This window comes from Anomalospiza imberbis, chromosome 3, assembly GCF_031753505.1.
Source record: "Anomalospiza imberbis isolate Cuckoo-Finch-1a 21T00152 chromosome 3, ASM3175350v1, whole genome shotgun sequence".
In the NCBI taxonomy this organism is placed as follows: Eukaryota; Metazoa; Chordata; class Aves; order Passeriformes; family Viduidae; genus Anomalospiza; species Anomalospiza imberbis.
In genome coordinates, this window is record NC_089683.1 from 101,430,108 (window position 1) to 101,443,150 (window position 13,043).

A 13,043-nucleotide genomic window follows, 5' to 3' on the forward strand; every position below is an offset into this window, starting at 1 on the left:
GAATTCTCTGCGAATCCCTTTGGATTGTTCTTCCTGTCTGTAGAGGACACTTGGCAGGGGAAGAGAGGGCAACCTTCACTACCTGTATGCTCTTAGAGATTTACAATGTGTTCATTGAAAGGTGCAAAACTCACAATGCAGGCATTCTTTCCCCAAAAACAGCTCTTCTCAGGCCAGGCTGGAAAGAAAGAGCTGACCAAGGAAAGTAAAGGTAGGAACTCCTGTCATATTCACAATGGAAACTTTGTAAATAAATCCAGAAAAGATGCTGGAACCTCAGCCAGTTCTTCAGCATTCTTTGCTTATGTGATTGCACTGACCATTAACAGACAAGGCAATGTGAAGCCTGAAGAAAGGCTGATTTCTTTGTTTAAAACAATTCACTGCTGGGTAGCTTAGTTCAGTGTTGTTCTGTGAGAAGCCTGTGGAGCTTCCTACAGAGCTTGGGTTTGAACTTCTACAGCAAAGAGAGCAAAGCAAAACCCTCTCAGTTTTCCTCTGACAACTGCTCAGATCAGAAATGTGGGGGGGGGGGGGCAAGGAAAGAGATGTGGGGAGTGGAATCTGTGCTGGGAGACAGCTCAGCATTGCACACAATCAGTTATAGTGTGTAAGCCTGAAACTGAGCATTGGGAATGTGAACCCAGGTGCAATCAGTTCATTTCTGGCAAACACACTTGGGATTGTTCAGCTGTGTTGCCAGTGAATGTACTTGCAATTATGAATTGGTGTGATTGTTGTGGGCCAATAGAAGTGAAGAAAAACAACTAACAGATGAGGAAAATGTTATCATCACAAAACATGGTCAGGGAATTCAAGATTTCCAAGTACAGACCAAAATACCTTTCCAGAAGAGTGCCTTTAAAATAGAAGGTAACCGTGGTGAACTCAGACTGACACAGTGGCAGTTTTGTCCCTGTCCCTTGGTGCTGCAGCCAACTCAACCATTACACATTTTTAGCAAACAGATCATAATCACTACAGTTTTCTTTTACAAAATAATTCTAAGCTTCTCCAAAAAACCCTCCTTTATTCTATGAGCTTCCAACTCCTTGAGAGTCATCCCTCTTTCTTCCATTTGCTGCAGAAGATACTCTATGACAAGAATTTTTCTAACTAACAAATAAGCCTGTATATACCAGGAAAATCTGTAGTTTTTTCAAAAGTAAAAATGACCTCTAAGGTATTTAAAGGATTATGTTAAAAAAAGGCTTTGCTATTAATATAGAATCTCATGTGTAGCGTGTCCTAGATAAATGTCTAAGATACTATTGAGCATTTCACAGTGTCCTCATTCAGCAGAACTTGTGACACTGCACACAGTAGTGTTGGCTACTGAATTGTAATGACTTTCACTCATCTGGTCTGCTTTGGGAATGTATTCTTGGTTACAAAATCTAGTTCAGCGAGGTTTTGCACATCTGAGAATTGCAGATGGCAGGCACCAGAGCAGAGGGCAGTTTAGGATTGAAAAGCATTTCTGTGTCTTCGCAGGAGACTGTGCTGCGAGCCTTTTGATCACTTGGTGTGCACAACACCTGGCACAGCCACCTCTGACAGATAAAGCTGATGTTCCCAAACACTGCTGGAAGCCCCAGTGCCAGTGTCTGGAACAGAGGGACTGAATGTTTCACCATGCAGAATCCATCAGGAACCACAGCTGAACTCTCAGTTATACTCAGAACAAGATCTGTGCATTTGGGTGCAAAACACCTTCCATTATACAGAAAAAAAGCTTCACAGATTAGTCTGTAGGTAGCCATATATATGTCTCCAGATACCTAACAGCTAAAACTGGGGCTCCCATAGATTTCAGCTGAGCTACAATAGGCCTATTTATTTACTCCATGGTCTCCTCCCTCTTCATTTCTCTAACATCTATGAAGGGCTAAACTTCGGAGGCCCCTTCCCACTTAAATTATTGTATGATTACCTTGTGTCTCTTCAGGACATGTTTGCTCTCAGAGAATCTATAGAGACACTGTAATCTGAGATACACAAATGTTTCTCAGCAGAATGAGACAGTCTGAAATTCTCTCCAATTTGTAATATTTTCAGGAAAAACGCCTGACACAGAGCTGTCTTTTTCTGCAAGCAGCACACTGGAAAACAATGGGCATTGACTCACAAATATTTCAGCTGATCCAAAGCAAAGCTGCACAACACATGCACAACACAGTTCTTCCTATCTTTCACCTCTGAACAGCAATCTGCTCAGCACACACCATGCTGCTTTTAGTGAACGCACATTCCCAGTGCAATGCTGCTGGGCTGTCCTGTGCCCCAGCCTTCCTCGGGGTGAGATGTTTACAGGTGCTCATGTAATCAGCACATGCAATTCCCAGGGATTTTCAGTGTTTGCCTTCCTAAGCAAAGCAGGTGCTTTTAAATACTATAGCATGATTCCCAGAGACTCAGAAACCTCCCTTACCTCTTTCTTGACCTCTTCCTCATCTTCCAGAGTCAGTGCAGCCAGCTGCTTAGCTCTCTGCTCCATCAGGTTTACATATCTGATTGGGTTGGATAAGGCCTCAATCACATCTAGGAACAAGGCAAACACTTCAGTTTCAAAGCCCTGGTGTTATGGCTCCAGTGCTCAGGGTTTTAGGAAAAGGCAGAACAGTGTTTTTCCCTGAAGATGGTTTTTCACTGCATGGCATTTAAACCCACCCCTGTTTAGAGCCAATGCCAAAACACAGTTCTCTCCCTTGAGCATGGCACTTTGCCCAGGGAACAATTACATCCTTGTGTGTCCTGCATGCAAAGTTTCATTTGTGTTCCAGTAGCAAGTGCCTGGGGTATTTCCTCCTTTAGAGTCTGCTGAAAATAAGAGTTGGCCCTAATCCTAAGCCTCGGGCAAGGTGCTGTAAATCAGGCCATCTCCTAGGAGTGAGAAGAGACACCCTGATCCACCAGATGCAGATCTTTGCTCACAGGACTTATCCCAGCCTGGCAAGTCATCCACACCCCATGGATTTTGTGTTTCAATTACCCTTTATATTCCCCAGCAAGAAAATTCCCTGTATAATTCAGAGTTACCTGCGTAAGTGTCAGGGACGTAGTCTTTGACCTCGATGTACACAAAGAGAGCTGGCAGTGTCAGAGGCTGGTTCCTCTCATTCCTCAGGCAGATGTAGTGATAGCCTGCAGAGTAAGGAACAACCAGTTCAAAGCATAAACCCTTCCACAGGCATTTCCAATGCATCTCTGTTATATTTGTTATTTACAGTGTGGTGCCAACTGAGCAGGCAGCTCCAGGGACTTCTGGGAGGGGAAGGTTTACGATAAGTGTACAGACTGATGGAAACGCATGTGGCACTGCAGCTCAAAATTATATTTCCTGTTTATTCTTACATATGTGATTGATGTTAAAAATGGTAATTTATTTAAATTTTTCATGCATTCTGTTTTAGTATCTATGTCTGGATTTTTTTAGTTTAGTACATCTTATTTAATTTTCAAAAGTGACCCTGGTAGTACTCCGCAATCTGAACAGCCAGTGTAAACTGAAATGTAATAGCCCATCCACACACAGCATCTAATTAAAAAAATATAGCAATGTGGCAAATAAATTTATTTTATTAATTAATTAATAAAAAATAAAAATATTTGCCATAAAAAGTATGGCAAATAAAAACAACGTGGCATGATGGCCATGGAGTGTGTTTGTGTGTATAAATCCTATTGTGTGACCATCCTCAGGAATACATCTGTAAAAAGAGAAATTCCAGGCTGTTTTGAAAGCTGGCTGTGCAACCTTTGACTGATCACCTTGTGGCACTGAGTGCCATGTCCAGCTTGGGAGCCACACATGTGAGAGGTGTCAGGATCCAAGTCAGGAGCAGGATGCATTTTTATCTAGGGGAATCCACACCTGGCTGATGTAAGCAACTCTCTTTTCAAGTAATGGCTAAATCTTTGCTTTGGGAATAGTGACAAGTCTGTGGATTTATGTGACAGCATGATATAATTTTCAGTAGCATCTCAGAAAAGAGAGAAATTACTTATTACAAAGGGTTCTCAGTTCTCTCAACCTCCTCCAGCCAGTTTTCAGCATGGACACAAACTCAGACCAACAGGCTGCTCTCTATCACATGCTGTAAACTGAAGCACAGGGAATGGGCCTGGGGGGAACAGCTCTGGCAAGATTTCACTTGCCAGAAGAGGGAAATCCTTCCCATCCCCCTTCTCTTCTCCAGTCACCCACCTACTTTCCTCTGGCACTCAGCAGATCCTCCAGGAGACAGCTACATCCATTAAACCAGCAGAAAATGCAGCTGGCATAAAAAAGGGGCCTGCTGGACGGACAAACTAAGTTTGCTCTTGAAAAAGGTGTGGAGATTATTCCTCAGGAGTAATTTGGCCAACTGTCAGATGTGGGGACACGTGAGTTTTGTGTTGGATAAGCCACAGGGTAGATAGAGATATTCTTCCTTTTCCAGTGAGTAAAGCTGGGAGCATGTTCATGGCCCATATGCTTCCTAATTCAGTTTCCTCCCTGGCTGGAAAATCTGGCACTGAATTTGGGCACTTCCCTTGCTCAAACTGCCAGTGTCACTGCATCTTTCTGAAACAGGATCTCTAACAAGTCTCTGGACTGGAAAATGTGGCCAGTGCTGTCACACAAGGTAATTTTCATTTAAGTGGCCACTAATTATAGTAGAAATAATGCGATTTAGAAGAGGCCAATAATGAGATTTTTCTTTTAATTTTCAACAATGAGGATGCAAGTAATTTTGGATTGATTTAAAGGTATTACAGAGACATGACAGCTGGCACAGGTCAGTCTTTCACGTGTGTAGAAATTACATTGAGAGAAGCAGGTTTTACTTTCATTCCCAGCTATGTCCCATTCTCACAAAGATGGCATCAAAATTGGCTGTTGTTGCTCTCTTTCCTATTAAAAGTGTGCAATCGCACTTTTTAGCATAAACCTGTGAGCATGAAATTGGTGTACTGGAGATAAGGAAGTGCCAGCTATGCCTCCAATGCTTTAATTCCATTGATTTTCCTGGACGGTCCAAAATTTAAGTTTCTGATGAAATATGGCATTTTTGATTTTCAAGTCCTCATTTGCTATGAGGCTGCTGAGTGGCTGCTGATTTGGAGCAGTTGAGATTCTGCCTGGCTGTCTCTTTTCATCACACAATGTCTGTCTGGATGGGGAAAAAGCTTTTACCTGGTCGGATTGCTGAGACTGGCAATATCCGATGGCCAATGAATTTCCCTCCTTCTTCATACACTGCTAACCTTAAACAGGCCAGGGAAGGCAAAACCACCTGCAAGGCAATATTATTGCATTATTAACTTTCAGCTCTGAATGATGCAGCTCCTTCCATAGGCTGCACAGATCACATGCTAAAATTTATCTAGTCATTGGAAGGAAAAAAACAAAAAAACAAAAACAAGGAAAAAGCTTCTCTGATTTATTTTCAACTCTGATTTATTTTCAACTTCTAAAAATAGTAGCCTGTGCTTCTCTGAGCACAGGGGCAGTCAGGCACGATCTCTAACTAAATAGAGAAACAAAGTACACTAATTAGAAGTTCATTACAGAAGAAAAATGCTAGTGATGCTTCCAAGTTAAGCTCTGGCAGGCTGCCAAAGGAAAGCCATTCAGAAGGCCAAATTATTCAGGGAAAAGAGCTCTGCTGCAAGTACCAAGTGTCTAAACATTCTTGTGAGCTACACTTGTTGAGAGAAATCTGAAAGAAACTGTTTTACAAGCACCTGGACTGGGGATATACTTAACCAAGGTGCTCAGTGAGCAAAACCCAGAGGTTCTTTTCAAATATTGGCTGCAGGTATATTGCAAAGTGCAATAAAACATCCACATTGCATGGTGCTCAGTGTTTTCTGCCACCTTAGAAGTTCGGAGAATTGAGTCTGAGCAATACTCAGACTCAATTCTCAGTAATTCTCAGCTGCATGAGCAGCTCAGAAGTTGAAGTTTCATCTCAAGTGGATGGAATTTGTCTTTATCACCTAGGCATTGACTTTATACCCCAATCTAGTGACTAGCAGGGCCAGCAGACTGCTTTGGCTGTGCCAGCTCAGCCAGCCAGGCCCATGGAGCTGCATTCCCACTATCCTGTTGCTCTCAGGTTCCCAGGAGGGCTGCTCAGCCAGGGCACATTGCCATGGCACTGAACTGCTGCTGGGATCTGTGCCTGCTGTCCATTCCATCCACACAGCTGCTGCTTCCAGCTGTGCCACCCAAACAACCAAGGGGACTTCAGACTCACTTCTTTTAGCAGCAGCTGCCACAACTGGAGCAGCCAAAGCTCAGCAGAAACAGCTGAATTGTGAAATAACTATTCAGAATCTCTTTTCCTGCTTTCTAACAAGTGCTAAGTTTCAGTAAGCCATGGAAAGACTCCACTGGACAGGGATTTAAAAAAAGTACAATTCCTTTTTGGGAAGCAAGTGTTACACCGACCTTCTTAAACACTATGGCTTCCTCTTCCCAGACTGGATTCACTGCATTGCCTTGAGAGGTCTTGGTCTTCAGAGCTTTTCTCCTGGTGTCCACAGGCAGGCCAAACATGTCCACTTCCACATAGGTACCGACTTTTTTGTCAGAAAGGAACTGACCTGAAATGATCTAAAGCCAAAGAACAAAGAAGCATCGTTAGCGATCGCTGCGGTGGATTAGGAAATGAGTGGCTGCAATGCAGATGCATAGCTCTCATTAATGATCAGATAGTGGGCATTTAAAATAGGACCAAAACAACACTAAACCCACAATAAACAGGAAAAAACCTCCAATATTTAACTGCAGACACAGAAAAACAACTTGTGAGGCCTGGTTTCCTGTGACCCTGTAGTCCTGAATTCCCCTATGAGCAATAATGTGGTTGAGAACAGGCTGCTGCCCTTCCCTCAGCAGGAATACTCATTTGGATCTCCTCCTCAATCTATATGTCTAGTTCCTGAGAGCTCTTAAGTTGTACCTAGTCTCAACAACAGGTTCAAAAAATGCTTGAAAAAACAGAGGCTTAAATGGCAGAGAAAGTATACGTATGCTTTTAGCTGTGAGGGAGAAAAAAATCTTCCAAGTTTGTGTTCTAATAAAGGCTCTTGCCAGAGGAGTTTTAATATGAAAATAAAATCGTAAAATAGCTGATCTTTCCCAGTTATTATTTTTAACAGCATCACAGCGCTCAGCTTGAAAAAGTGAAAGAGAGGTCTGCAATTAGTTCAGCAAGCTGAAGAGGCACAGGAGTGTGCAGCAGTGTCGCTGTACCTTAACAAACTGTGGCTTGCCTAAAGCAAATCTTAATCCAGTGCCAGCTGTGCCTGTGTGAGCAGTGACACTGTGACCAGCAGAGGCAGCTGTCTCCTGACTCCTGCATGCTCATCCCCATTCCAAAGCTGTGCATCTCCTAACAGCTGCTGAGTGACTTCTACCTCCATTTGCTCTAATTGCAGAAGAAAGTGCCTCTAAACCCACAGGAGGCACTTGAAAGCTTCCATGATTGCAGGTCACCACCACAGGTCTCCCCTCACATCCTCTTCTATTACTCTGCATATCACCAGATTATTCCTTTATCCCATCCCAGCAGGCTCTGCTGCACTCCTGGCTGCAGGAAAACACTTGTTTTCCCTCAGTGGAAACAGGAGGATATTTTGCAGATGGACTCTATAATACAGAGGCTGTTCTAAAGGATGAGTCCATTAGAGGAGTAGCAGGATTCCAGAAAGTTTATGGTTTTATAGCTGGAGAGACACCAAGTGAATTTGTCCCCCTGTCACAGCCAATGCAATCTATCCCCCCTTGAACACTTATGCAGGTAATTCTCAATCTGCAGATTCCTGGCAGTCCCTGAACTTCATCAGAGGTCCTTAAAAATGAACAAAGAAAAACAAGCTGGCAATGGATTGCAGCTGGCATTTATGGTTCCACAGTTCTGCTGGAAAACTTTCAGAAAACCAGAAAAATTTATTTATACTAAGCATGTAGTGTTCTAGCTATTCCAGTCCAACCTCCCACTTCACAACAGCATGTTTTAAATCCAGCCCTTTGCTTCTAAAAACACAGCCAAACTGCTCCTAAATCCATACACTTCCCAGTTCTGTGGTTCTGTAATTACTTCTATGGCAAAGAATACATACAATAAAAATATATTGATTTCTCCTACAATGCAAAATGAGAGAGAATTCAAAAATTAAATGTCGCTCCATGAAATTAATTTTATTTTCTTGGCTTAGTATAGTCATTTTTGAGCCCCCTGTACCACAGAAATATAAATATATTCATGCTCTGGCATTGCCATGAGAGCACTTCCACCAGCTACATACGTACCTTGACAGACAGAGTGTTGGCCACTATTCCATCCACTATTCCCTCAGTAAATGGATCAAAGTGCTTGTCTGGCCTTCTCATGAATTCTGGCTTTAACCTGTAGCCACTTTTGCCATTGTACTCGTACATTCCCATGTTTATTTGCATAGACAAATCTGGATGTAAAAAATAATGGTAAGAGTTATCTTGTGGACAGATAATAATTTAAAAAAGCAATAAAATTTTCTAAAATTACTGTAATTTCATACTGACTGTAACAGAAGCAGTACAAGCCTGGGTTAAACACTAATTAACAGCTCTATAGTATACTTTAATCCCTAGATAATTTTGGACAAATACAACCTTTCCTACATATGAATCAGTAATTCAATGAGAGAAGTGGACATGTACAGCTTTCCAAAGCCAGAGAACAGCAGGACTTACCTACGGTTTGGAAGTTGAGGGCAACCATCTGGCAACCAGCATTCCAAAAGACTTGTGGCATGTAGTTGGAAGAGTCTACTCGCGTTCCCTTTGGGTAAATCCGGCTCAGCTGCATTTTGTTGTATCTGATCAGAGAGTAGTTAAGGTGCAGAACATGTGACAAGAATCACCTGGCAAGTGAGAAGTGCAGCTGCAGGGTTAAATGCAGGTAATTCTTTACAGCATGGCCATGGGCTCCTCGTTGGATTTCTGCAACCATCGTGCTTCCAGATGTCCACAGTTTTGTAGGAGATATGATAAATAGGGGGCAATTAAAGGTGCTGCTTGTTCCTGTATAAAGTACTCAGACCAAGCAAGGAAAGAGCACAGGCAGATGCATTAGGAAGATCACATTCATATAATTCAATTTATCTTTATGGTTCCTACTTTGGGATTTCCCTAGGATTACATTTACAGAGGCCAGTTGGTTGTAAACAGTGGATATTCCTCTGGAGCAGGGAGAGGTGTTCAGTTAAAAAGTGGTTTTCTGGAATGAGATTAGACTTGGCCTCTACATGGACAAAAATGACAAGTGTACACATCTTATGGTTGAGTCTACAAATCTCTGAGATGAGAATGTGCTGCAGGCAATCTTTGGAAGGAGCTTTCCATTAATCTCCTTTGAGGCACTGTTTTATCTGTTTATCCATTTTATTTCATTCATTCTTAACTGCAACCATGAGGAGAGATACTGAGAAACATCAAAAGGTGTAACCAGAATGTTCCCTAGCTTTTGTTTAGAAGTTATAAAAATCAAAAACATTTGAGAAATTGTGTGGCAATAAATCAGTAGAGGTACGGTGACAAAGTGAGCTTTCTCATGTGACTTTGCAAAGAAGTCAGCCACATTTTGACAATTTGCTCACCATAACTCTTACCACTCCATAAAGGATGATAAATTTAACAATCAGAATTAGGTCTTCAATATGTCATTTATGCCTATTCCCTCTAGTCCTAGCCCACAGCATGAGGACTCATGCCAGTTTTAAAATTAGCTCATCAGAACTCAGGCAAATTAATTCATTTAGAAAGACTAAAATCTTTAGAAGGAATAAATCTAATCTACAAATTTCATTTGGGTTCCCTATTTCCCCAGATCCTGTCTCTGAATCCCAATAAAGCTCTGTAGCAGATCTCAGATATAGAAAGACTTAGGAAGACACTTTCTGAAAGTCAAGGATACTCCACAAATTCCACAGGAGACTTTGTAAGTTGCTCGAGCCCTTTGGTTTCCACAAAGGAAGACATTTCAAAGCTTTTGTTGCGTTCTGCAGGTTTAGAGGGGAGATAAAACCAGTGATAAAACAGGTCAGAACACAAACTGGTGTGGTTTAGTTCCAGACCCCTTACCCCACCTACAGCTCACCAGCTCCTCTCACCCTGATCCCAAGGAATTTACACACGGGTTTGCTGACAGCAGTGACCTTGCTCTGCACACACTCAGAGCTCCATCAGCAGTGCCTAAATGAAGGGCACTGGTGCTGCCCGAGGCTGATGCTGGACCAGCTGCAGGCAACAGAGCGTTGCCAGCTGCAAAGCACCGTGCGGGTGTACTCGAGAGGGTGAGCCCAGAGATCACATCTGTGACACAGAGGGGCTGCAGCAGCTTGCTGTGGGCACTGCTGGACCTCTGGCTTGTCTCTGCAGGCTGACATGAGGGCTGGGAGCCACTTGGAGCTGTAATAACTGATGTCCATGTCAGATTAAAGCGAGCAGTGCTGTGCCTGCAGTGGCTTTCGGTACATCAGAAGCAAGGTCACAGCTGTCAAAGCCACCAAACACCACTATCCAACCACCCCTGAAGGTGCACTCCTGTGCCCCAGCAAGGATTCACCTAATCCCCAGCTGATTTCAGGCTTTTATGATCTCTTTAATTTGGTCAAACTTTCTGATCTGCAGTGGTGAACAGCTCCTCCTCCATGTCTGAGCCAGTGGGAGTAAACATTAATTTGTGCATTGCTTGTCACTCACCTTTGCCTGATGTGGGCACGGCCTTTTAATGCCCCCAGGCACGAGGATGCAGCAGAGAGCCTAAGTCAAGACCCTGCTAGCTTCAGTACCTTCACTTCTGTTCAGAGGAAAGGGCTTCTGTGAACTATCAGTTTCCCACTTCATCCCAACCAGCCCTGTGGTTGCCTGGAAGGGCCACAGCTCTGGAGGTCAAATCCATTAACTCACTCAGCTCTGATGTGTTTAAAAGGGAGGGGATCAGTGCCTGTGTTGGAGCAAGACCTCACCACTTCATTGAAAGCAAAGAGTAAGGCAGGGAAAAGGCCTGGTCTCATCCAGGTTTAGAAATGACTGTGACTGCTGCAGCAATCCAGGGACAGCCAGGAGGCAGGGCTGGCCAGCTCCCCAAAGTCAAACTGCCAAGCCGCAGGGGAGGGATAAAACTGACAAAAGCACAGAGGAGCAGGACAGAAACAGGTGGGCACTGTCCTCATAGGGAGCCAAAAAGGAAGCAGTGGATCCAAAGAAATTGTTAGGGCCACTGTGAGAGGAAAATGTGCTGCCAGACTGGGAACTCCAAACCATTCTCAGCCTATGCTGAAGAGTCAGAGGATGAGCATGGGTTTCCAAAAGTAATTCTCTGCCTCTAGGAGAGCTGGGACTCACTCTTTATGGTGGTCCCTATTTCTAATCAGCAACTATCATGCTACTGCTGTTATTCACAGCTGTTATCTCCTAATGGTGAAAAATTCCTGTTATTCCCTAAAGGCTGCTCTCCTACCACTCCTTCTTCCTTTCCACCACACAATATCCTTTCTTTCTCCAGCTGGCTTGCCTCCATCTCAGCTTCTCATAAAGACACTGAGATTATTCTTATTCCAGCTACCCCCTACTGATGGCATAGCACTAGCAACACACATGTACTGGTTTTACCCTATTTAGAATGTAGGTGTGTACTGGTTTTGGTTGACAAGGTGCTAGAATTTGTAGTATTGTAGTAATAAACTCTTATTTCCCAGCCTTGTCTTTAAGAAGAGCATTTGTAGGAAACCAGAACTGGTAGCTGTTAAAGGATTTGGTTACCAACTGTCCAGAGCTTAATCAGACTCATAATTAAAATAAGAACAATTCTGTCCTTGTAGTATCTGGAGAGGATTAAGGGACCTGCCCTTTGAAGAAAAGACTGTGCAGGAGAGATATTTCTCTCTCGTGATACATTACACTGTGCTATCTTATCACGAGCAAATTACTGCAGAGTGAACAAATAACTCATTGAAAACTGTCTGGAAAACGTGGAAAAATACACTTACAGCTACTTGCTGCCAGAGAAGAGGGAACCTTTCTAGTGAGGGCATTCAGGGGACTGGTACAGATCCACTGCTATTCAATATTTCTGTTACCAGCTTGGATGCAAGACCAGAAAATGCACTTTTAAAATGTGTGAATGACAGAAGAGGTGAGGTACTTTTGTCACCACAGGGGTCTGGATCACAAATCCAAACAAACTCTGAATAAAACCTAATAAATTAGCAAAGTGCTGTAACATTGAAACTGTAAAACTGTATGAAATACAAGTATGGATCTCTATACTTAAGAACGTGAGGTCAAGTGAACAAAAGTAAAATTTTTGGGAAACAGCTGGATGGATAGCCAACGGAAAAGCAATCCTCATTTAATCCTTTCTTTATTCAGCTCATTTAATGAAGATCCAGCAGTGAGTCCAGGCCACGACTAAGACCAGAACATCCAAGTTGTTCTTTAGCCACCCAGCAACATTTACCACCTAGGGCCATATTTATCACATAATGATTTCTTTGACACAAACACCAAAAATTTAATTGTTTAAAAACAATATAACTTCACAGAAACTCTATTATTGATCAAGGGTCACACCAGGACATAAGAGAAAAATCTGGACAGCAGCAAGTCTTTACAAAAAGCAAAACTCAAAAAGGCAAAGGCATGTGAACAGAAAAAAAAACCCAAAAAAACCTACATGAGAGAATTCTATAACAGCTGCATCAAGTTGTAGTGCTAGGATTCACATGGCTTCCTTTCCAGAAGGCACATCTCCTTCCCACTGTGTTCTTGTAACTCTCATTAGAGCTGGAGGAGATTATAAACACCCAAAGGGACACTACTGCAGGGAACAAGCAGAGCTCCCTGCATGATTCTGTGACTGCTCGTGTGTGGTATCTGTATAAATACCCACATACAAATGAACAGTTGGGAACTTCTTACATGTTTATTATTCATCACAAGCAAATGCCAAATCTTGTACAGAGACATGGACTTAGGCAACAATTACCTGTCCTCTGCCAAGGAC

At 42.8% G+C, this 13,043-nt stretch overlaps 1 protein-coding gene across 4 annotated transcripts in view; it reads right to left on the minus strand.

Annotated features, from left to right (window-relative positions):
* Positions 1-13,043, minus strand: part of PLCB1 (phospholipase C beta 1) — a 338,452-nt gene that overhangs the window by 65,810 nt on the left and 259,599 nt on the right. For all 4 annotated transcript variants that reach the window (XM_068186088.1, XM_068186087.1, XM_068186090.1 and 1 more), the window contains exons 17-23: positions 9,951-10,035; positions 8,729-8,853; positions 8,306-8,460; positions 6,440-6,604; positions 5,180-5,279; positions 3,040-3,144; positions 2,432-2,541 (exon numbers count right to left, since the gene is read on the minus strand). In XM_068186088.1, the coding sequence (XP_068042189.1) occupies positions 2,432-2,541; positions 3,040-3,144; positions 5,180-5,279; positions 6,440-6,604; positions 8,306-8,460; positions 8,729-8,853; positions 9,951-10,035 (845 nt within the window). The remainder of the gene's footprint in view (positions 1-2,431; positions 2,542-3,039; positions 3,145-5,179; positions 5,280-6,439; positions 6,605-8,305; positions 8,461-8,728; positions 8,854-9,950; positions 10,036-13,043) is intronic.